The sequence below is a fragment of the Mya arenaria genome, chromosome 10 (genome assembly GCF_026914265.1).
Source record: "Mya arenaria isolate MELC-2E11 chromosome 10, ASM2691426v1".
In the NCBI taxonomy this organism is placed as follows: domain Eukaryota; kingdom Metazoa; phylum Mollusca; class Bivalvia; order Myida; family Myidae; genus Mya; species Mya arenaria.
The window spans coordinates 33,442,327-33,468,742 of NC_069131.1; the positions used below are offsets into that span (position 1 = coordinate 33,442,327).

Consider the following 26,416-nt stretch of genomic DNA (forward strand, 5'->3'; position numbering starts at 1 on the left):
TGTCAATTCATAGACTACTTTTCAACGACATATGTAAGTATTATGATAGATAATTCTGTTTCTGGAAGTATCAGAAACTATAAATGACTGTTACTACACATCTCTCTCCTTGTACTTACAAACTGTACATGAACTATTGAGAATGTTGACAAGAATATATTATAAATAACATTATACCCATTTAGGACAACAGAACAAAACCTGGTAACATGTAGATTAATGTTGTCTCTAAAACATTTTGGTAAAATATAATAACAATTCTTACCTGCACAATAATTGTCACAAGCGTTTATGTCGAGAATCCGGGATGCATTACAACTTTCTTCCATTAGCTGATGACATTGTTCTTCTGTCATTACATTAAAACTGCCTCTTGCAAGATCACTTCTAGAACGTAGAATGATTAGTAACAAACACAAATAGAAACGCTGCATGGTTTAAATGTTTATTGAATGAAATCTAAGACTGCTTTCGCAGGTTTATATACCAATACTGTAAGTATTGCAAATAATGGAATTATTAAAAAAAAAACAAGTGTGTTGTGTTTGTCATTTGTTTGCATAAAGAAGGCTATTTTTTAGCTTTTTCAAGATAATTAGGACTGAAGAATTGTACACAATTAAATAAATCTCAATTTGTTACGGAACATTACGATTATTATAACTAAAATATATTCCATTATTGGCAAATTTTTAACGAATACATTGTTTTGCCGTTTTTACGACTCATTATTTTTAGAGAGGTAGGCCAGATCTAGACGGTTATTTAATTTATGTTATCTCCACTAAATAAGTGAATAATATTTCATTCCAAAAACGTTATTTGGTAGAAATCTACTATGACAGGGATTAATGTCAAGCAACTGTTATAAGTTAAATGGTAGAAAAACAATGGCAATTAGATAATGGAAAATGAATTATTTCTGAGATATTTTGAATAAAATTATGAGAACATAGAAATACAAATTAAAAAGTAGGAGGTTGTTCTGTGCTACCGAACGTTGCGTCAAAAGGACATTTATGTCAGGTTTAAATTTGATAAGAAAAAAAAGAGGAAACAATGGTGCTACAAAGAATTCAGTGTTCTGAAAAGAATCCGAGGCGTAAGGCCTTAACGATTGACAGTTAGACGTTTTTGTCAGTTAGAAATTGTCCTTTATCTGTCGGAACTACCTTGTTCCAAAGTGGATAAGAAATACATTGAAAGATCATGTAGTTGTTTTCTTGGCAGACTTTCATTTAATATTTAAATAGTAACCGCTCTACGAGCCTAAGGCTTCTTTCTTTTGACGAAACAACTGAAAATACTGGCAGCGGTGATCATGATTCTGGCTTGAGCAGTTTCATGTAGGAAATAATCTTAAAATCGGCGCATATAATTTCAATGGAAAAGAATGGACAGACAGGGACTACACAAGTTGATTTCAAATTTCAAGGATAAAGTGAATTCGAATTTTCTGGATACTATAAGTACGGTGGCACAGAGGTGACATGTGAATGTTTTTTTATCTCGTGCTCACGACTTAGTGTGTCGTGCGCACGAGATAAAAAACAAAACATAGACATGTCGTGAGCACGAGATACTAAGTCGTGCGCACGAGTTACTAAGTCGTTAGTACGAGATAATTAGTCGTGCTCACGAGCTACCCAAGTCGTGCGTACGAGATACTATGTCGTACGCACAAGATGCTTAGTCGTGCGCACGAGATAATTAAGTCATGCGCACGAGATATTATGTCTAGCGCACGAGTTACTAATCGTGCGCACGAGATAATTAAGTTGTGCGCACGACATTATCAGCCAATCACAATACACTTTACATACATGAATGTTGTTTGAAAACGGCTGATTGCAGAAACGATTGTATTATTTTATATTTTAATGCAGGGTTAACGTATGAAGAAATTCTGTTTCGATTAGGCCATCAGACTAATTTACACATTTCACTCAAGCATTTACATAGAGTGTCACGCGGATGAATGTTGCGACGAAGAATCTATGGTGACTCTCTGTACTGTGGTTAAATTTATTATTAACGCAATTGAAGATTTTGGACCTCTGCATGGATACCTAGTCATGCGTCAACGTAGCATTGTCAATGGTTTACGGGCTCGGGCCAACGATGTTGTTGCCATCGTTCGTATATACGACCCTCGGGTGAAAGTTAAATGTGACATTACATAACATAACATAACATATAGTTTATTGTAAGCTAAGGCCTCTGGCCCATAATACAGTTATTCATACATATACTTTTAACAAAATAGATATAATACAATAATGAACAAGAAATATTTTAAAGCAACGATATATCAATAATATTCTTGAAAACTGTTTTAAACAAATGTTTCAAAATGCAAAGAATCAACATGATTGTACATAAATTTTGCATTCATAAGCTTCGAGTATAAGAATAAGATGCATTATTTTAATTATAATAATACGGCACAGGTGAATAACACTATAACGAGTTATCATTACGTTTAAGAAATGTTTCTCTTGTTATAAAAGCGTTGTGAATATATTTTGAAATCAGTACAACACTTTTTTTTGACACTTCTGACATAATGTTGTAGAAAACTGCTTCCGTGGGAATAGACAAAATCCAGTTAGGTTTGAAATATTCATTTCGCAAGTTTGCATACAACGGACAAATCATGAACATGTTGAATTCGTCTTCAATGACATATATATATGTTCGGACAAACAATATGAGCAAAATCTAAAGTCTCGCTCAATATTCAGGTGTCGACCCTTTTCAATCATCAGGGGGTGACTTGAGCACCTTAAGTTCGACAAGTGTCTTTTCAATATATATGATAAATCACATGATAAATATCGTTCAGGTTCAAGAGCAGTTTTGAAATGTTTATAATGGACTGCCTTAGGTGAAGCCTCTATATATGTTTGCAGTTGTTGCACAGCACAATCTTTGAGTCTTTCAATAAATAGCCTTAAGAAATGTTCTTGGTTTCCAATCTCTTGTGAAGTCCACGCATAACCAAAGCCGTTCTCAAATAATAATTTCTTCACACTTGTTTCCCATGTTGTACGACCTGATTCATCCAGCGATTTAAGCATAAGATAACTCTGTCGTGGATAACGGTTTTCTGGTATGTGTATCAGTTTTAACCAGTACTTAATGCAACTTGCTGTATTTTGTATGAACATTCCACACTCACTTAATGTAAAAAAGTTAGAAACAGACTGGTTCAAACCACAAATCCGTTTACAGAAGTCAATATAAACTTTCTCCGTACATTCAGAATAACGGTATCCCCATATATCGGCACAATAACACAAAATAGGTTGCACAATTGAGTCAAACAGTTTAAAAGTGTATTTCGGGTGTAAATAACCAAAATGTTTTTTGATATTATAATATGTTTGTTATGGCTTTTGTCGCCTGTTTCGCTAGTGTTTCCCTAGTCAGTGTCCAGGAGAGCTTTGGAGTGAAAAACGCTCCTAAGTATTTATACTGGGATACAATCTTCAATTGAGTACTACGATATTATCATTTTTCATAGTGTCTAAGAATACCACCGTTTCGGAAAACCATTTCTTTCGATTTGTCAGTATTATGTTCCATACCAGTATCTGCACAGAATGATTCAATAAGGGTAATTTGTTTATGTAAGTTTATAGATGTGTCTGCGAAACTCGATACATCATCGGCAAACAATAGAAATCGGTATATACACTTTTCGTAGAACCAGAAATCATCGGCTCCTCAAGACATATTCTATAAACAACGCAAATTTTGATACACGAAGTAATTAGAGATCTGAACATGAATGTCTCCATGGACATTAGTCGAAAAAGCCTTAATTTCCTCTGAATATTGACTTAAAATAGAACTCTCATGCGGTGTAACAGATGCAGTATCAACTGGAATAACATCTGAAGATCCAGCATTAGATGGGCCTGTTATTGTAACAAATCACGAAATCTGCTGAACGTTTGTGTTACAACAAAGTCCTTGTTATCAACACGAATACGCCACTGCATGTTCAATAAACGTTCAGTATCGGACACAACTTCAGCATAAGTTTTCCGGTTGTTTCCTCTGAGCAACATATAAATGAAGTTTTCCACGTTTCCGTTTTTACCGTAGTACGTTACTCCTGAAATAACTGTCCAGTTCTCTGCCCATGACGAATTGAAGTTTACTGGGAACTGCTTCCCACTGTCGTCAAGCTTTCTGATCACATCTAAGAATAGATGATCATGTATATAAGGAGTCAGCATAAAGTGGAGATAAATCTTGAACTTTGGAATAAGAAGATCAAGAAAGGGAGGTCCACAAGTTCCATCTGGCTTTACTAACCGGGTACTGGGACAAAATACAGGTGTACACATCTAGAAAGACAATGTCATTTTACATCCTTCTAAAGAGAAAGCAAAATCAAGTATGATATTAAAAATTAACAATAGGTTAATGTTCATATGTGTTGTCTAATTTGTTCATCAAGATGTACACTTGTTCATCCAATGTAACAACATTTAAAAGGTTGTCATAGCTTTGGTGTAAAACCTCAATTTCACGGAATAGGTATATCGCGTATTTTGTACGTTGACATTTTATATAAAACATTGATGTTTAGACACAAGAAATAAACTTTAATGATGGAAAGGTGTTTTATATGAATATTGAAATGGTTAATTAAAAACAATGTTATTAACATATCACGTCACAGTAAATATATAGAAACTTAAAATTAAGTCGAATGGGGAAGCGCCTAGAAACGGTAGATTGTCCCAGTAATTTAAGTAACATTCGAAGCAGAAGCTTGGACTGAAAACTCTTGCTAACATGTACTATAAAATCATCATCATAATAATACAAACGTTGTCGATTCCCCATGGTGTGCACACACGGATCAAATAGGCGCGTCTAGCACTGACTGGCATGCTCATCTCGTTAGATGTTTTGCCCGCTATCATCACTGTAAAAGAACCTGCATGCCCGACTGTGTTGTAGTGTTTGCCATAGGACATGAATGCATGTTTTGGATGTTCACAAAACTTTTGATCTCTATGGCAGGACTGACAAAACAAATTTCTGTACCAAATAACACGAGGATAATCTGCGGACATAACAGGCATATTTGGAGCCTTTTCACAGATATTTACTAATTCCGGTGATGCAAGGGAATCTGACCCGTTGCATGTATTTATAAGTCTTGGAAAAAAATTGTAGGACCCTTTGTGGTATGTGTAATGTTTGTTTTGGCAACATGAACTGAACAAAACAAAATTGCTGGTCGTCAAAGTTCATTTTTACTCTAGTCATTACTTCGTTAAACGATTAAATATAAGTCAATAGCTCAGCAACTTCTTACTGACATTTTAACAACTAAGTATACTAACTATAACTTGCACATAATGCAGATTATGCCCCTATATTATTTGACTTCTGGTTATGGTTTTGCATATAATCTAATTCACAGTGATACATGCATGTTTCACCATCAATTTGCAATCCTCAAACTACAAAGCGACGTAATAGTCAAACGCGCTACTTCTGCGACAGCTCTTGTTTGAATAAATAATCAACACTGAGAGATGTATCGGCTTGCGTGCCAAATACTATTCAAGCTTCTACATGAATCGTGCTTATCAAAAAGTATAAATTACAATAAAAGTCAGCAAACCTAACAATGCCAATTATGTGTAATTATGTGAAAACTAATGTCATGAGTATCGACTACTCTTAAAATACCGACTACTCTTAAAATAACCGAACCAAAAACAAGGCTATAGCCTCAGCATTTCCGAGACATGTTAGTATTATTAAATGACTTACTGGACATGTTGTGATCATGTACAGCCCAAACTTATCTTCTCTGTGCTTGTTTCCGACTACAGATGGAGTACACGTCAGATTATCGGCCTCATCTCTTCCGTTTGAGTACATTTCATCGAAACAGCAATTCATTGACACAATACACTCTTTTGAACAGCTGCAATATGTATAAAATGTAATGTTTAATTAGACACATAAAATATGTCAATTCATAGTCTACTTTTCAACGACAAATATGTAAGTATTATGATAGATAATTCTGTTTCTGGAAGTATCAGAAACTATAAATGACTGTTACTACACATCTCTCTCCTTGTACTTACAAACTGTACATGAACTATTGAGAATGTTGACAAGAATATATTATAAATAACATTATAACCATTTTGGACAACAGAACAAAACCTGGTAACATGTAGATAAATGTTGTCTCTAAAACATTTTGGTAAAATATCATAACAATTCTTACCTGCAAAATAATTGTCACAAGCGTTTATGTCGAGAATCAGGGATGCATTGCAATTTTCTTCCATTAGCTGATGACATTGCTCTTCTGTCATGACATTAAAACTGCCTCTTGCAAGATCACTTCTAGAATGTAAAATGACCAGTAACAAACACAAATAGAAACGCTGCATGGTTTAAATGTTTATTGAATGAAATCTAAGACTGCTTTCGCAGGTTTATATACCAATACTGTAAGTATTGCAAATAATGGAATTATTAAAAAAAAAACAAGTGTGTTGTGTTTGTCATTTGTTTGCATAAAGAAGGCTATTTTTTAGCTTTTTCAAGATAATTAGGACTGAAGAATTGTAGACAATAAAATAAATCTCAATTTGTTACGGTACATTAGGATTATTAAAACTAAAATATATTCCATTATTGGCAAATTTTTAACGAATACATTGTTTAGCTGTTTTTACGTCTCATTATTTTTAGAGAGGTAGGCCAGATCTAGACGGTTATTTAATTTATGTTATCTCCACTAAATAAGTGAATAATATTTCATTCCAAAAACGTTATTTGGTAGAAATCTACTATGACAGGGATTAATGTCAAGCAACTGTTATAAGTTAAATGGTAGAAAAACAATGGCAATTAGATAATGGAAAATGAATTATTTCTGAGATATTTTGAATAAAATTATGAGAACATAGAAATACAAATTAAAAAGTAGGAGGTTGTTCTGTGCTACCGAACGTTGCGTCAAAAGGACATTTATGTCAGGTTTAAATTTGATAAGAAAAATCAGAGGAAACAATGGTGCTACAAAGAATTCAGTGTTCTGAAAAGAATCCGAGGCGTAAGGCCTTAACGATTGACAGTTAGACGTTTTTGTCAGTTAGAAATTGTCCTTTATCTGTCGGAACTACCTTGTTCCAAAGTGGATAAGAAATACATTGAAAGATCATGTAGTTGTTTTCTTGGCAGACTTTCATTTAATATTTAAATAGTAACCGCTCTACGAGCCTAAGGCTTCTTTCTTTTGACGAAACAACTGAAAATACTGGCAGCGGTGATCATGATTCTGGCTTGAGCAGTTTCATGTAGGAAATAATCTTAAAATCGGCGCATATAATTTCAATGGAAAAGAATGGACAGACAGGGACTACACAAGTTGATTTCAAATTTCAAGGATAAAGTGAATTCGAATTTTCTGGATACTATAAGTACGGTGGCACAGAGGTGACATGTGAATGTTTTTTTATCTCGTGCTCACGACTTAGTGTGTCGTGCGCACGAGATAAAAAACAAAACATAGACATGTCGTGAGCACGAGATACTAAGTCGTGCGCACGAGTTACTAAGTCGTTAGTACGAGATAATTAGTCGTGCTCACGAGCTACCCAAGTCGTGCGTACGAGATACTATGTCGTACGCACAAGATGCTTAGTCGTGCGCACGAGATAATTAAGTCATGCGCACGAGATATTATGTCTAGCGCACGAGTTACTAATCGTGCGCACGAGATAATTAAGTTGTGCGCACGACATTATCAGCCAATCACAATACACTTTACATACATGAATGTTGTTTGAAAACGGCTGATTGCAGAAACGATTGTATTATTTTATATTTTAATGCAGGGTTAACGTATGAAGAAATTCTGTTTCGATTAGGCCATCAGACTAATTTACACATTTCACTCAAGCATTTACATAGAGTGTCACGCGGATGAATCTTGCGACGAAGAATCTATGGTGACTCTCTGTACTGTGGTTAAATTTATTATTAACGCAATTGAAGATTTTGGACCTCTGCATGGATACCTAGTCATGCGTCAACGTAGCATTGTCAATGGTTTACGGGCTCGGGCCAACGATGTTGTTGCCATCGTTCGTATATACGACCCTCGGGTGAAAGTTAAATGTGACATTACATAACATAACATAACATATAGTTTATTGTAAGCTAAGGCCTCTGGCCCATAATACAGTTATTCATACATATACTTTTAACAAAATAGATATAATACAATAATGAACAAGAAATATTTTAAAGCAACGATATATCAATAATATTCTTGAAAACTGTTTTAAACAAATGTTTCAAAATGCAAAGAATCAACATGATTGTACATAAATTTTGCATTCATAAGCTTCGAGTATAAGAATAAGATGCATTATTTTAATTATAATAATACGGCACAGGTGAATAACACTATAACGAGTTATCATTACGTTTAAGAAATGTTTCTCTTGTTATAAAAGCGTTGTGAATATATTTTGAAATCAGTACAACACTTTTTTTTGACACTTCTGACATAATGTTGTAGAAAACTGCTTCCGTGGGAATAGACAAAATCCAGTTAGGTTTGAAATATTCATTTCGCAAGTTTGCATACAACGGACAAATCATGAACATGTTGAATTCGTCTTCAATGACATATATATATGTTCGGACAAACAATATGAGCAAAATCTAAAGTCTCGCTCAATATTCAGGTGTCGACCCTTTTCAATCATCAGGGGGTGACTTGAGCACCTTAAGTTCGACAAGTGTCTTTTCAATATATATGATAAATCACATGATAAATATCGTTCAGGTTCAAGAGCAGTTTTGAAATGTTTATAATGGACTGCCTTAGGTGAAGCCTCTATATATGTTTGCAGTTGTTGCACAGCACAATCTTTGAGTCTTTCAATAAATAGCCTTAAGAAATGTTCTTGGTTTCCAATCTCTTGTGAAGTCCACGCATAACCAAAGCCGTTCTCAAATAATAATTTCTTCACACTTGTTTCCCATGTTGTACGACCTGATTCATCCAGCGATTTAAGCATAAGATAACTCTGTCGTGGATAACGGTTTTCTGGTATGTGTATCAGTTTTAACCAGTACTTAATGCAACTTGCTGTATTTTGTATGAACATTCCACACTCACTTAATGTAAAAAAGTTAGAAACAGACTGGTTCAAACCACAAATCCGTTTACAGAAGTCAATATAAACTTTCTCCGTACATTCAGAATAACGGTATCCCCATATATCGGCACAATAACACAAAATAGGTTGCACAATTGAGTCAAACAGTTTAAAAGTGTATTTCGGGTGTAAATAACCAAAATGTTTTTTGATATTATAATATGTTTGTTATGGCTTTTGTCGCCTGTTTCGCTAGTGTTTCCCTAGTCAGTGTCCAGGAGAGCTTTGGAGTGAAAAACGCTCCTAAGTATTTATACTGGGATACAATCTTCAATTGAGTACTACGATATTATCATTTTTCATAGTGTCTAAGAATACCACCGTTTCGGAAAACCATTTCTTTCGATTTGTCAGTATTATGTTCCATACCAGTATCTGCACAGAATGATTCAATAAGGGTAATTTGTTTATGTAAGTTTATAGATGTGTCTGCGAAACTCGATACATCATCGGCAAACAATAGAGCGTATAAATTACTTATTTTGTCGGTTACAAATATCCCATTCGTAGAATTAGCCGTAGGAAAGTGAACTAAGTATTCATAAACAATGAGAATATTACTGGAGATGACACACAGCCCTGCTTTGTCCCAATGGAGCACCAGAAGTAGTCCGTAAAACCGCCTGTTGCTGTGGATCGGACATCATCGGTAGGTATACGTTGGAACCTGGTATTTTCACGCAAGATTTTAATTGTTTGTATATAGACTGTAATATCACTAGAAATTTACCACGGACTCATTTCTGTACAGACATTGCCATAGTTTTTTATGTTGATAGCTATCAAACGCCGTTTTAAAGTCCACGTAAAAGACGTAAAATCTCCCTCGTTGGCGTGAGATATGTTTTTGAATCAATGTTTGTAACGTAAATATATTGTCTATTGTAGAGTATTTACTTCTAAACCCTGCCTGGGCCTCATCTATGATCCCATTTTCTTTACACCATTTAGTAATACGCTTTGCCATTATATTAACAAACAGTTTGCTTATACTATTTGTAAGCGAAATTTCTCTCTAATTATTAATATCCTTTAATGAGCCCTTTTTGTGAATAGGGATGATAACATTTTCACCCCATCCCGATGGAGAGTTACCAGTGTTAAATATGTTATTAAATAGATCAGTCATATACGGGGTAATCGATTGGGAGGTACTTTTAAACATTTCCATACAAATGTCATCAGTTCCGGGTGAACAGTTCCCTCGTATCTTTGCACACCTATACTTTTCCCTACTTCACTTTCTGTTACTACTTCATTCAAAATGTCACCGTTTACAGGTCGTGTAATATCATCAAGAACTGATCGATTATCCCAATTATCGTAATTATTCGGGTCGCAAAATAACTGCTTGAAGTATTCGAACCATTCACTGTCCGATATACAATTGATACTCGGTTGTTTATTGTCTTTTATGCTTTTCAACGTACTCAAAAAGAGGTTTTGGTCATTTCTACAGCTAATGAGATCGTTTCCGCGCCTTTTTTGAAGTTTATACCGTTTGATCTACATACAGCTTTATAAGCATTTTTTTACTATTATATATTGCTCAAAATCCGCTTGGTTATTTGTAATACGAAACTTTCACAGCCTGCTATATTTATCATATTTCAACTGTGAACCATTCAGGTTGTTCATTTACTTTTGTACGCTAACTTTTTTATCGTAGCCTTTCATAAGTGCCCCAGCTTCTTCATATACATGTATACAATCAATTAGACTTTGATTTATGTTTAATAATGGTGAAGTACGTTCGAAAACACGAAATAAGTCACCGAAAGTAATCACAAAGTCACTTTTTATCGTCTCCTTCCATTTGTAATAGTACGCAGGATTTGATTTCTTGTCTCTATGTTTTACTTTTGAGTGTCTTTATGGGGCCACTTTATGGTACAGATTAATGGAAAATGGTCTGAGAACGATTCGCAGCCAACTGTAAAGTTAGAAACGTGAGCGAACAGTGACGTCGATGCATGTATATAGTCTACAACGCTTCGCCCATTGTTCGCGGACCATGCGAATTCTCCGTTATTATCGTGAAACAGACGTCCGTTCATTGTATGAAGTTATGTGTGCAGCACAAATCAACCAGCGATGTCCAAAATGTATTCACTATTGTGTCTTTATTACCTTTAGGAATAGCAAAGTTATCAGACGGATAATCACTGTCTCCGAATACGAACTCCAAGTCACCGTTTGGAATAAAATCTTGCAACAATCCGAAACCACCGTCGATACCAAGTGTATTTGTTATATAATTTTTCACTTTAGTTCCAATTTCATTTTCAGTTTGGTGTAGGCCATGAAATTTAAGGTTATTTCTGCGAATATATGTTTCAAATTTGTCATTTCTACAATAACTTTTAGATAATTCATATACGGACGTAAGTTCCCGTGTTAGCGAATTTACAGTACTTGACAAATTTGCATTTTCTTGTTTAATTTCCATTTCCGCGTTTTCAGTTTGATTTCATTTACCGATTTTTCTAACCCGTCAAACCGTTTTTTTCATCTGTCGAAGTTCGGATCGGATGTCCAGAAGAACCGACGTCATGTCAATTTGTCCAACGCTAATAGCCGGTCTGTGGTCCGTACCTGTAGCCGAGGGTCACACTCCTCCTCCGACGCCTACCGCTGAGGCCGAGGATTCAACCAGGAGGAGATGGACGCCTGTCCATGGGAAGTCTGCGTCAGCTCGGCGATAATATCTTGTGACAATGCGAGTTGACTGCTTTCGGAGTCACTGACAGTTGGGGTGTTGTTGGCTGATGCTACTGATGAGAGGCGGCCACCGCGTACACCAGTACGCTGTCGGGCATTTCGGAGATCTGGGCCGGGGCCGGGGTTCATTTCAATGCACTGGGCAGAAAGTAACAGGAAAAGTACTATTCTTATGCATAACGACACATGTCCATGTGATAATTTAATCACTCTAACGGTATTTCTCTTTTTGATTGGTTGTGAAAATGTTCCAATTGTTGCTCGCCACTGTGAAACGTCGTTTCCCATGATATACCGCTATGTCCAACGATGTAGCGGTTCTTTGAATAGCGGTATGTTCATGCGTGACGAAAAGGTCTTTGAAGGGATATTGGCAAGGTGATCAATTAACGATGAGCAAATACAATAGGTATAATAGTTCTGGTATGCTAGATATGCTATGTGTCCTTGTTTATCAACTTCGCGCTTGATTCATTTGGGGTTTTCACCCAGACAAATGAAATTCTGTCAAATGCAATAAGAACACATTTCCTACCCCGTATATAACAAACTTTCATCGAAAATTAAGGAACAAGTCACTCGCTCACCGTTTGTTCAATACTAAGTCCTATATTTATCCAACAAACGCTATATATCACAATTTTCAGTCCCACAAACAATTCTAACTTTTCTTCATACCGCTTAAAGCTAACACCTTTAAAAATCTATCTTAAAGTTTCCAAAACGTATACTAAAATAAATATTAGCTTCTGACGTGTAATGGTGGTGGTGGTGGTGGCCGGTTTGCTCATTTAGGCGTGTGGATGACGTATACATATTATGATTTGAAATCAAACATAGAGCTTTTACATTGTATTTTTTTCAAGGCCAGTGATATTATTTAACAGTGATGCGAAATCTAGTGCTACAGTAGGATATTTACACAATATTCGAGGTGTGATCCTGAATTAACAGGACTCCCTCTATTTATGTGCCGATTAGTTATCAATACCTCTTCTATCGTTACTACCCCTTTCATTTGATCCGCCGGACAGTCGCACATTAATCAAGTTGTGTAATTATTTTACCGTATATATGTTTATTGCATCATGCCAAATATCTTAATTGGTGATATCAATGCTGACAACACAACATGATTTTGGTGCCACTTATTATCTTATGTAAAGTGCATTTCAATTGGCTCGTGCGCACGATATACTAAGTCATGCACACGAGATATTATGTCGTGCGAACGAGTTACTAAGACGTGCGCACGAGATAATTAAGTAGTGCGCACGACATAAATAAAAAACATAAAAAAAAATCAAACGCGTAGCCTTATGATAGTTGCCCAGATGTTATGTATTTTAGTAACTGAAATAAATGGTGAACACAGCTTTGTTAATGATGTTGAACAGATTGATCAAGAGATATACATGTAGCTGTGCACTTAGCAAACACGAACTATGATAACTATTACTACACGTACACGAACAAGTTCTCGTCGTGTTTCTCAACCTCTCCTGTATTTATCCCCATTGGTAGCTTTCATTGTTATATTTCATATGTTTTAGTCATGTTTCTGTTACATTGAGCTCACATATTTAATCATTCGGGTGAATGCAAGTTTTGCAGGGATAATTCGGTCATATTTAAATGAAATGAATACAATGTACAAATACTTCCTGATGTCTGTCTCTTACCCAATGTAGCAATGTAAGCGAGTTTCATGTTGAACCCCAACAGGAAAATAATACGGTTTGAAGCGATAGCCTTTAACATTTGATGCTAATCAAAGTATATCACAATACCGAAGTATGAATTGTTTTTGAAAACTATTATGCTCATGTCAGCAAAACTACAGCTTACCGCAATTTAGTGAAACAGGAAGACTAATTCATTGCAAAATACGTAACAAGTATAAATCATTATGAAACTCTATGATCACACAGTTTTAAACCTTTTATTTGCTAAGGCAGACTGTGTGGTAATTTTATAGTTTCAAACAATAACCGTATCTTTTCTTTAAAAGTTTTTTTGAAGTTTCCTCAAGTAAATGCGCACTTTGATAATATTTACCATTTAGGTTTTTACTTTATTTAGGATTGCTGGTATAAGAGTGAGGTTGTGCACACAAGTTAGTTTAACCCCCACTAAAGTTACATTTTACTGACCGTTCTTAGACGGTACCTAACAATCATTGATACACACACAATAGTTTTGTTTATAAAGTATATATGAACTGTCTTGTTTGTGGATTTTGGTTGTGTTGTGCCATGTTCATTGTTTGTTATTGTTTGTTTTTGTGTTCTATGTCTTTACCCTGTGCCATTAAATGTGATTTATGTTTAAACTTTCGGCTACTGAGCTTGTCTGAAGTTTTTCATATAACTATTGTCGCCATGATAATATTTCTCGACTCTTTCTAGCCAGATCTTCTACCATTATAGACTGATAAATGCGTACTAAGTATAACCATTGCACCATTTAGCAATTTTAGCAGCACAAATACACACTCATCTACTTTGAAACAAGTGTTTGCAGTTAAAACTATATTGTAGCATAAGATAAGTTAGACTTCTGGTCATCGTGGCAACTTGTTACGATCAAATGCATAATTTATAAAAAAAAATTATTGTAATTCAAATATTTGAAAACGCATGTATTTGCTTCTATGTATGCATGATATTTATCATACGCCTGAAATAAAAAAAAGTTAAATATAGATTTTTGTCAAAGGAATGTGACCTTCATCTTCATCTTCCTACATTATATGTTAAAAGAACGGTTGTACCTCTATTGCAGTTTTTTCTAAGCCTAGCTCTCACTATCACGGTCTTGGAGTTTAGAAAATCCTGGTGATTCTTGACAAATCCGGCTTTCATTTGCAGCTAATTGTCAAACATTTTTGGTGAATAGTGGGTGATTCCTGTTTGCATAGGGTATTAAACATTTCAAATAATGAAGAAATCTTTCCTGTGACATTTATTCCTCCGGTCAGGATGGACTCTGTTTATTCCAGATTTGGTTATTACAACACTGTGTTAAAGTTTCTTGTAACCAAAACACTATTGAGTTTACTTTACAATGACCATATAACTAAATAAAGGGTCAAGTGATGTTTTTTAATACTATTGAAATGATATATGTAGACAGTTTGTTGAAAGTAATGTTAAAAATTTGAACAGATCATCAGATCAATAAGGCAATTTATTGTGATTGTTTTTGATTGCTGTAAGTGATTTTTATTATGATATTTTTTTTTAAAGTTAAAAGACAACAATGTATTAACATCATTTTTAATCTGGCCATATTATTACACAACCAAACATTTAATCCATTACACATATATTAGAAAGCAAACAGAAATTAAATAAAAACTAGTTATTTGAACATTTGCTGAACTACATGATAATTAGTATTCCTATTCAAGACAATCATCTTCAATTTCCTCTTCCATTACCAGTTCAACTTGTTGTGTTTCTGTATATACTCCGTGTCCTGAATCGTTTTTTGCAATACCACGTTCGTTGTTTGCATCATTGATGACTATTTCTTCGTATAAGCTGTTACCTATAAATTAGAATTGAACTTATTATGTAAAACATAATGGACATATGAGCCAATTTCTGGAAAAAAATGAATAATGATATCTCATTATAAGAATGCATTTTTTTTAAATACAATTCCTGTTATGGTCGAAATACAGTTAAATTTGAATTTGGTTATAGCATTTTTTCCAACAGATCTAAATAGAGCTTTCCCTATACCTTACACATGATTTTGTGGCAACCGTCATAGTAAATAGGTTTCTTTTATTCCAAAATCATTGTTCCTTTCAATACCCTTTTTTTCAAAACTGAAACATCATTCTTATTGTTTCTAAAAATGATAAGGCATTTGTCTTTCTTTTTATAACTCTTTGATCGTAGAAGTACTGGTCGTGATTTATAAATTATGACGCAAAAACCGCTCAAAGTTCAGAATTACATTTCAGAGCTCATCAGCCAAATTTCGCAGTGTGTTACTTTACACTTACTGTTTCTAACAAGTTTTTTTTTAATATTGTTTCCTTAAATATTCATATATGAACTAATGAGTGATATGTCTTGTAGTTTAGGCATTGGTGTAGGTTTTTAAAGACACTGGCACATGCATGTAACAAAAATATGATCAAAACACAAAGACATGCTAATATTACGTAAAATGATAAAATAAAATACCATTTTCTGTTAACTTAGTGCTAAGTTGTTGTGTCTGATTTCCATTCCCGGACTCGCTTTGCTGACTATTTACAAACGTATGTCCTTGGGATGAAAAAAAGACGATCAACGTTAAATACGTATGTAAACATAATTATTTTAGTTTAGTTTCTTTGTCAAATATATATTGTTTATATTTACTTGACTTGTTAGCTCTTTATTTGTCATTTTGGTTGACATACTTGTAAATGCAATCGGCAAAATTAAATAACATTATATCATCGTTTATAAAATGTTTTATAATGATGGTAAAACCAATATATGGCAATGCAGGAATTGCATTGATTAGCAGGAATTGACAAAAGATCATGATAAAACAATCATTACTATTTTCCTGCACTAAAGCGTACACAACTGGTTGAGGTGTATCGCTTTCTTCGATGGTATGTTGTGTCCTTTGCAAGTGGTTTCTTAAAAAAATAATACACATATTGATATATTCTCGTGCGTTATTCTGTGTTATACCATTCGGAACGATAATACATAAATACACTATCGTCTCGATGTAAAACATACCTTCGTTTGAGAATGATGATAACGGAAAGAACGGCGACAGCAACCAGAACCACAGCAATCAACCCACCAACAGCTGCTCCGACCTCTGATTTCTTCTTCTTCGTAATATTGTCTTCCGTTGGCTTCCGTATATTAAGGCATCATTTTATATGAACATGCAGATCTCACACATAGTTGGAATGTGTCAAATTTGACATAAGCAGCGTCGAGATCTTATCTTACCAGTTTATATTAAGAGTAATTGCATTTCCTTTAAGAGGCATTTTAAGAACCATACGCGAAAAAAATATTTTATATGTTTGCAATAACAAAAAAAAAACTTAACTAGCATAAACATTCGTTACGTTGATCATTGGGTTTACGAAGCATCAGCATCAGTTGATGTATATCATGTGATGTATATAGTATAATAATAAATATTACAAAATGCTATAAATATCCAGTGTACAATTAACAACTTGTCGTTTATTTTATTTTCAGTCAATCAGAACAATCCTTCTTGCTTGGTTCAGTGTCTAAATATTATCAAATGAATGGTACTGTACTGCAAGGCAACTTATCATACTTCGGGTTAAAATTAGTGTTTTTGCTTTGTAAATGTAATAAAAAAAACATATAAAAGTATATATTTTATAAAGCCGAAATAGTATTCAAAATTGCGTCTTTTTAATTGCCGAAATCCTAATGGTAGACGTGTACGCGTTAATAAGTGTTTTGCAAGTAGAAGTATGACATACCATGTCAGAAAAGCAACATAATTTAGACAGAGAATGCATACTTAATACTAAGATTATTGAAATACAAAACAGTGTTTCCAGTGTTCAGGAAAATTGAATGAAATTTATATAATGGCACTGAGGCAAAGAAGAAGATATGCTTATACTCAAATTGTTTGTCAACTCTTTTGTGTATAAAAATGTTCATGCCTTCCATGATGGATGCTGTTTTGCAAAACATTCAATACTTTATATGAAACGAGCATTAAACGGCGGTTAATGTATAACAAAGCCTATATAGTAAAAACAAATACAACAGACGCTATGCCAACTGACAATGATAATTGGAGATTAAGAAATGAGTTGAATCATTTTCCTGATTATTTTCATGATATTCGGCAATTATTTGGTTGTCTATAAATGATAGTAACATAGTGACATCACTGCTAGCGTCAATTATACAAGTGAATGCAGTTTTGTGTTTCGTAGATAACGCATATACAACTTTACTTTCCAACAGAACATAACTTTGAATCTTTCAAATAATATTAAAATAGTATTCTCAATAAAGTCATTAATATCTCAGATATACGTGTTCAGAGTTTTATCGTATAAAAGGCGATGAAGTATAAAGGCAGAGATGCATTTGACTTATCTCAATTAACTTTTTTGTTTCCGTTTTACAAGACTTGCGTACATTGCAGCCCTAGGTAATACATTATTTTCAAATATTTCAGCTATATAACAGTATTTCTATAATTTGTACCATTCAAAGTCACATATCGCTACCATGATCAGAAGTTTACTATTCTAACAATGTTACACTTGATGATTTACTGCTATCTCTTGTTACAAGTATGTGCTTGTATCCTACTCAAAATAAAGCAGTTATTAAACAATATTTAAACAAAAGTGAAATAACAATTATATAAGTATATACTACTGAGTAAACATAAATTAAATAGATTTATTTTTAGATAAAACATCCGAAAAAAAAATCATATGTATCGTATTTGTAGGTCCCCGGTAAAGCGGTTGGAGATATCAGTTGAGAGTAAACATTGGCCAAACCCGACGAGTGTTTGTTCCTTGCAAAACTGAAAATGAGTATACCCAGTTCACGAGAAGATAATTCATTAAATCAAAGGTGCGTTTTTTAAAAAAAAATATATTTTATTAAAATATATCGTGTGAGTTTACTCTGATCTTGCATGGACACTACTTAAAGCGTATGATTGTCAAACATTTGCAAAGGGGCTTAATCAAACATACACGGGAAATAGTGTGGTGGAAAATAGATTGATCTTCATCCGCTTAAAAATACCCGACTCAGTTTGGCCGCACCTCTCTTAAATACTTATGATCAGCAAGTTCGGTAGCAGTACGTAGAAAAGCAATAACTTTCAGATTTTGATTAAGAGTATAATTAGCCTTTTTTTCAAGCTCAAATTCGATTGTTCAGGGCAAAATAAAGAAAGTCTTTTTTAAATAACAATTTCTATTGAGATTTGTTTTTTAAAATGAGCATTTCTCACTGTTATAAAATCATTTTATAACATAACTTTCGCCGCAGGAGAGATATATTGACCCATTTAATAAATTTCACAAGTGTGAGGAGTCCGAAGGACTCTACGCGTTCTTTGACCAGCCCCATTGCGTTCATATCCCCGATAACGACATCAACCACGCAATTCATTACTTATATTTATACCAATAGTGCATTTATTATCCAAGAATTGTTAAAATTTCAGGAATGTAAGTTGAGGTGTAATATATAATGATAACGTCGCTTAGAACTTTTAAATAATATTTTATTTGTAAAACACCCTCCCAAATGTTTTATCATTCTATTCAATTTTCGTCTACTGTTCAATAATTTGTCATGAAACTGTTTATAACAGGTTTATGCCAATACACATTTGTGACTGTCATTATACAACGGACGCGTGTAAGAGATTAGCGCCTGTCCCTCGTTTAGTTCATGACAAACGGATACTCACGTTTGATTGAAACTCACGCTCAGCTCAAATTCATGTCCAACATGAAAATATTGAGGTTTATATTCAATACAATATAATGTAAGGCTTTAAGGAATTCTAGAAGATATAAGATAATCACATATAACTTTACTATAATACAATTGATATTATTATCTGTATAATCTGTATCAGAGTTATTACTCTTTAATGTAAATCAGAATTGACGCAACAAAAGGAACACGTTAACAGAAACATATAGATTTACTAAAAAGAAGAAGAAACGAAATGCAACTGTTCATATCGGAACATCCGTGAAAACTTTGCAAGCGAAGTGTTTATATACTTCGGAAGAATTAATTTATACATAAAAAATATGCCAAGTAAGGTATTAATTTCCTTTTTTATAAAATATCACCTCAAAACATAGATGCAAAATCATAAGTTACGTTGTTGGTTCTCATGTTGTAAACTGTATATATACACCAAATACCGAACAAAAATAATTGTCTCTCGTACAGTTGACATACAATTATACCAAAATTCATATTGAACTAATTTTGATAAATACTACAATGTTTCTTAAACAAGATATCGAACATTTTTTCAAATTACAGACAACGTATTTGTGTGTAACGCATGCAAATTATAACAAGTGTAAAACAACTATATCGCTAAGTTTCTATCTTGTAACTCCGAAATTAAACTTACTTAATTGGCAATACACATTTCTCAGTATGTTGTTTCTACCAATATTATTTATAATGTTTGATGTAAAGAAATTTACTGCATAATTTCCCTTTTTAAGCAGTTACTATGTATTTTTTAAAAAGGTTGCGTTTTCCCTATACATCTGTATTGGCTGAGCCGCTGTGTTTTATACCCTAAAACTTAGTCGGCATAACACAGTCTGCCTGAATCGCTGCGTTTTGTACCGATCCCCAAAAATATGGTTATTTTCGCGAGATAAAATTTTTGACTAAACAAACTAAAATAAAGTTAATTTTTGCGAAAATAAGATAAGAATTATTTGTTTTTATGAAATTGATTTCTTGGTAATTAAAACATGTTGATAAATCAAGGTGATATTTAGATGATAGTAAATCAGTTCTAAGAAATATAAATTATTATTTGGCGAATACAGGACTATGTTTGAGCAAAAATAAGCAAAAACTGATTACGATATAAATATTATTTTGTTTAATATCATAAGAATGATTAGTTGTTCACCGAGTTTTGAAAGTATTGCTCTACGAACGTTTTTTTTCAATAAATCATTTTAATACACAGTCAAGTCAGAAAATTGTTGTCGGTTGCGGTTTTAAGTCCATAATGATTGTCTATCCAGACTTTTATTTAAGATAGTTGCTGCATTTGTGAAACGGATTTTATTACGTTGGATATGCAAGTCATGTTCGGTTGAACTTATGTATGTACTTTAACTACAGAGTATCAGGTTATAATAAGTCTTGAAGAATGATACATACTACAATAATTGAATTTGAAAACATTAAGCGCTTCTCCATGGTTATGTGTTTCCTTATATGTTTGCAAAACATTATGTTTTCGCCATTCATCTTACTTATTTCCGAAATCTTATTTTCGCCAAAATACTTATTTTCGCCAGGTTTTATTTTATCGATATCAATAATCAAATTATAGAGTTCTCAGTTTCATTTCGTATGTAGTTTATATATTTAAAATACTCAATATAAACAATAAATTAATGTCACTTTTTTATTACTTAGATACAATGATACAATGACTTGAAGGTCGTGGTTGGTGTCGAAATCATTTGTATTGAAATGTTGAACGCATATAAATATATGTTAGTGATCCACGCAATAAGTAATGGCAAAATAGCATGTGCTTTCTCACTTTTCTAAACGAACAATGATAACATTTCTTCTACCATTAATCTGATTTGGGCGCAAATTCCGGTAATCTTTTTTTTTTTCGCCAACGCCACAGGGCAAACTTTGTACGGAAAATACTGAGTGTTTAATTGTATGTATTATTGCTGCCCCCCCCCCCCCCAACTCCATTTTTTGGTTCTATCCATTTCAACTAAACTCTTTTCGAACATCAAAAATAAAACTCGATTAATTAAAATAATACTTTTAATAGTTTATGCTCAAAATACTGTTTTTTTTCGCCCAAATTAGTCTTATTTTCGCCACAGTCTTTTAAATAAAGCTTTACAACTATCATCTTAATCATCTAACTTCCAAATGGATATATGTCAGAGCTACCCTGGTTCTATAACGTGAACCAGTCATTCGGAAGCCCATTTAACTCCCCTCCCGGAAGACGATTAGTATGTGTTAGTGGTGCGACAGGGAATCAAACCTGCTACCCCTGGATTGACAGTCAAGTCTGTTACCACTAGACCACCGAATCGCCATTATATGCATGCAGATAGTTTACAGTTGATTAAATGATGGAACTGTGGCTCGTCCAACTATTTTTCTCTCTGGACCACATTATATAGGGATTGGATTCTGTGCAGTATTTTTGACAGACATATGACTCTTTACAGTTAAAAACTGGACAGACATTCGACTATATATATATACAGCTATGAATTCAACTCATACAGATGTACAATATGACATTCTTTGGACTTTTTTTGCAGTTACAAATTGGAAAGATGTTAGACTTTATACAACTAAGACATTGACACTTTACATACGTCTCTCATAAGTTGGGTTCTATACAGCTATTAATTTCGACTCTATATAACTACAGAATTGGGCAAATATTGGACTATATACAGTGAAAATGGACATATATTGGACTCAATGCAGTTATTAGATTGACTTTAAAACAAAAAATAAAACCGAACACAGAAAAAGACAGAAAAGGAAATGTGTTTTTAATGATTTCACATAAATGTACAAGGAATATAAAACATTTAAAACTATTCATGTCTGATATAGAAATATGCATTAAACATTTCTTATTATCAGGACAAACAGTCTTGTACACGTCTTGAACTAAGACTTGTACAAATCGCGAACCATTTTAAAATTAAACACTACAAATTTCTGCTAAATTCCATTGAAAGTATGTTTTCATGAATCAAAGTTTTAACACCTTTTGCAGAAAAAACGTTTGGAGGAGCTAATGGAATCAAGTTAAGTGCGTTTATAAGAACGTGATGCTGCTAATAAAGAAGGACAAATTAATGCAAATGAAGGTAGAAAAACATTCAATTGAAAGTAAATACTTTCCGGCTAATATTTCGAAGGATTTGCCTGCATTCTTAACAATTCTTACTGAATTGCTTACCAGATATAACAACAATTTTGGCGCATGATGTTTCCTCGCTCGTTATTGGCATATCAGTTCTACACAATAGCTTGGCCAAAGTACTTATTCTACATTCTTATTGCCGAAAGCTTATCTTTTTATATACTAACACGTTATGTATTATCCTAGTAAAAAGAGCAATTGTAAAACAATCTGGGTATGATTCATGATTCATTTATCCTTTATACATAAAAAGCTACAGTTTATAAAACCCAAAATATTGTAGTTTTTATTAATCTTTACTAACATTTCCAACATTTAATTTACTTTAGCCTGATTTTTTTCCATAACAGCAGTAACAGTTAAATAGTACAGCATCTAACGCTTTATCTAAAACACCGAATGTTTGTATTGTTTCAGTTTTTGCTAACTAAAAATAAACCAGAGTAGTGATTAACGTGTTTACACTCTGTAAGGAAACTTTATAATTTAAAAGAAGGTTTATCTATGTACAAAAATTGCCAATAATAAAGGGCTATTATACTAAATAAAATACTTAAACAGTAATATACCATGAAAGTTAATGCAAGCGTTCAAAGACAACGAAGAAATATGTAAGTTGTTGACGCATGCTTTCTGACATTGTTTTAAATAAGATATAAATGTGTGAATACTAGTACTCGAATGGTATTTAGAAACTCACATTCATCATAACAATACAGGTATATATGGCTTTTCTCAACATTATCCAATCTTACATAGATGTCGATATATATTTAAAGCAATGTTATATGCTAGTGAGTTCATACAGTAAACTACCATAATTAAATACGATACATATTTTATGCTACAAGTGGAATTGAACACAAACTTGTACACGTTCTTGATCCGAAGAATTTCTTGTTTTGGGTGCGCTTTCATCCAAGTATCGTATTTCCTCATCGTTCACGACCATGAAAAGCGTTAAACATACAAAGGTTGCTACACTTACGTAAATACTCTTAACTTAAACAAACTAGGACAAGTACAAGTACAGATTGGTCTATTCATTTTAACAGGATAATGCATAATGTGAGCACAGTTTTCTGTAGTATGACACTGATAGCTTACGAATTACAAGCTCAAAGGTCATAACATCCATACAGGCACCTGTTATTTTACCCGTCACTGTCGTTAAGGTTTAAGTAAAGTATATATTTTTAAGCTGTTGTAGACGCCATTGATGTTCATAGTATGGTATTAAGTTTTTCCAAGTACAAATGCATGTCTCGTGTCCTTAAGATGATGTCTTCGAGAGGTCTTGACAGTGCATGTACTAGTTTTGACCTCATACAAGTCCTCCACAAGTGTTATAGTAAGTGTTGCCCTCACGCGTGTTGATATTTCCAAGCACGCACTCATGGCAGAAGTGAAACTGTTCCTGAAAGGAATAATTTACAATTAACTCTTTCGGTAGCATTTATTAAAGTTAAGACATACAGTACGAACGCACTAATAGGTTCTCTTAATTTGGCATGTACCTTTCTGATATAACATAATTGCGTAAAAAAATCGATCGTAAGTACTATGAAAGGTATTGTAACTTTCTAAAACTATGTACCTTGTTCGGAATAGCAAGCCTCCTCCTTGTTCTTACTTTTCTCACAACATTCACTACGCTAACTTCCTGGTTCACAGCAACTCTCTGTAGAAGGAGTGATACCACACAGAATAGACCACTCTTGCTTGCGCCATCTCTGTTGGAATTTAATAAAGGTTGTTACATGTAACTTACCAGCTGATTGAACCCATTCGGCATGGAAAGGAATACACAAATCAAGAAATAGTGGGGGAACAATGTTTAAACAAACAATAATCCCACTGAAGGACTGATATACTTTCGGTAATTATTTCATCTTTTAGGAATCTGCAAGATCAAAGCTTTCAAATTATATCACAACTGGATAGTTAACCATGCATACCAATTAAACATTAAAGATGTTAATGGAGGTATCAGCTCACAAGCTCATATGTGGGTCCTATTCCTTTAACAGCATACACTCGTTGGAATAACTTAATATCACGTTTGCAATTGGTTTGATGATAGAGGATAATTGTTTGTTTCAGTGTTTGAACATAAAAATATCAATTTTATTTAATGATAAATATCTGTAAACCAGTGGAAAGCATAAAATTAAACGAAATTGCATTATTTAACTTCGAACCTACTCTCAGATCTATAATGTTTACATTTAATCATGCTAACATAGGTTTTCAACAATACACTGATTGATTGATGATAGCCTTATGTGTCAATGCACTGGAAAATGTCACACTAAAAGGCATATCTCTCACAAGCAATGGACGAGTATCGGTCCATCATGTCGTGACGCCTTCGCCGCCTCATCAACATCTTTAATGAAGGCCAGGACATTCTGTGTAGATCTTGGAACGTTGTGCTTTTTATCCCAGTCTGTAAATTGTAGATTGGGTATTGTGCGCACATCTGAATGCTAAAAGACCAAAAAGTAAAATGAATTACTAACTAAACGTATCAGATTCTAGTATGTTAATCATAAAATTTACATACGCGTAGCAAAATAGCGAAAGACACATTTTCCTATCGCGCTATTAGCAATATATATATCACACAATCTTACGATTTTGTTTGTTCTGCTTTGGCTATTGAGAAATAATGAAAGCTAATATTTTCTTCTAAGCAATTTCAAGTGTGACTATAACATGAAGCCTACCCCGTTTGCAGTGACTTGTGTAATTGTCAGCGTTCTTTTCTGGTAGTAATCCTTGCCTTCAACTTTGTGACTCTTGACTTTAATATCACCAAGTTCCTGATTGTCAGCTGGGTAGTACAATCCCATGTTCTTAAATATGAAATAAATATAAATTGCACAGTATGTTAGCAATTAAAATTATCATTCAAGTTTGTCGAAAATTTCATAAATTGCTCATTTCAAATTATTAGACAAATATTTATCAAAGAACAATGATTGATGACTCATTGACAGTTTATCACGCCGATTAAAATATTTAGAAGTAAACACACATGAACATTATATTCCAATATCTGCTTACCCTATGTTTTTCCATTTCACTTTCAAAGCTGACGATACATGAACATTGTTCTTGCATCACAAGCGTGACGAAATCAGACACAGTTTCATTCAAGGGAGTTTGGCAAACAAGGTAACGGTCCTTCGCAGTGAAACTCTGCATTTACATAAGTTTCATTACCAGTCAGTTATAAGCATATGCGTCTGTTTTTCTTGACAAATATACAAATAATTCATTTCCGTATGGATATGATAAGGCAATGATCACTAACAAAACGTAAGCTTAATGCAAAAAAAAAAGATTTCCGTAATGATTGTCTTGGGAAGTTTAATACATACGTCGATGTAAACAGCATTGATGTAATCAGATGCGACAGGCTTTAGGATGAGATATAATCGTGGCTTGTTCTTATCTCCTGAATGAGTAATATGAAATGTAAATATGAAAACGTTTTTCAATGTTTTTATCTTCTTTTGAGTCGGGTATGAAACCTTCGATTGAGCTATGTTTGATATTAGAACATGCAACAAAGCCTCAGTGTATTCCTAGGAGTCATATAAATGTAAAAATGTGTAAATGGGCTTGCTTGCGTGTACACGCACAATGTTTATAGACTATGACACATGCTATCCAAATATACATTGTGTCAAACCTGGGATGTCTGCATGGGGTCCATACGCTTTAGTCTCTGCCTTGTGTCTTTCCACTGCTCT

The 26,416-nt window shown here is 33.7% G+C and overlaps 1 protein-coding gene and 1 long non-coding RNA gene across 2 annotated transcripts; both read right to left on the minus strand.

The window, feature by feature from the left end:
- Positions 1-15,327: 15,327 nt before the first annotated feature.
- On the minus strand, positions 15,328-16,803 carry LOC128205802 (uncharacterized). The gene is made up of 4 exons (XR_008256329.1): positions 16,709-16,803; positions 16,520-16,602; positions 16,154-16,237; positions 15,328-15,503 (listed from the first exon to the last, which is right to left on the minus strand). It is a non-coding gene; the product is annotated as an uncharacterized LOC128205802 (long non-coding RNA).
- A 5,588-nt stretch (positions 16,804-22,391) lies between these two features.
- On the minus strand, positions 22,392-26,175 carry LOC128205796 (receptor-type tyrosine-protein phosphatase kappa-like). Its single transcript, XM_052907759.1, has 6 exons — positions 26,042-26,175; positions 25,725-25,859; positions 25,385-25,513; positions 24,987-25,144; positions 24,253-24,388; positions 22,392-24,072 (listed from the first exon to the last, which is right to left on the minus strand). The coding sequence occupies exons 2-6, from the start codon at positions 25,779-25,781 to the stop codon at positions 23,980-23,982; spliced, it is 573 nt and encodes a 190-aa protein (XP_052763719.1). The 5' UTR covers positions 25,782-25,859; positions 26,042-26,175; the 3' UTR covers positions 22,392-23,979.
- Between the last annotated feature and the right edge of the window lie 241 nt (positions 26,176-26,416).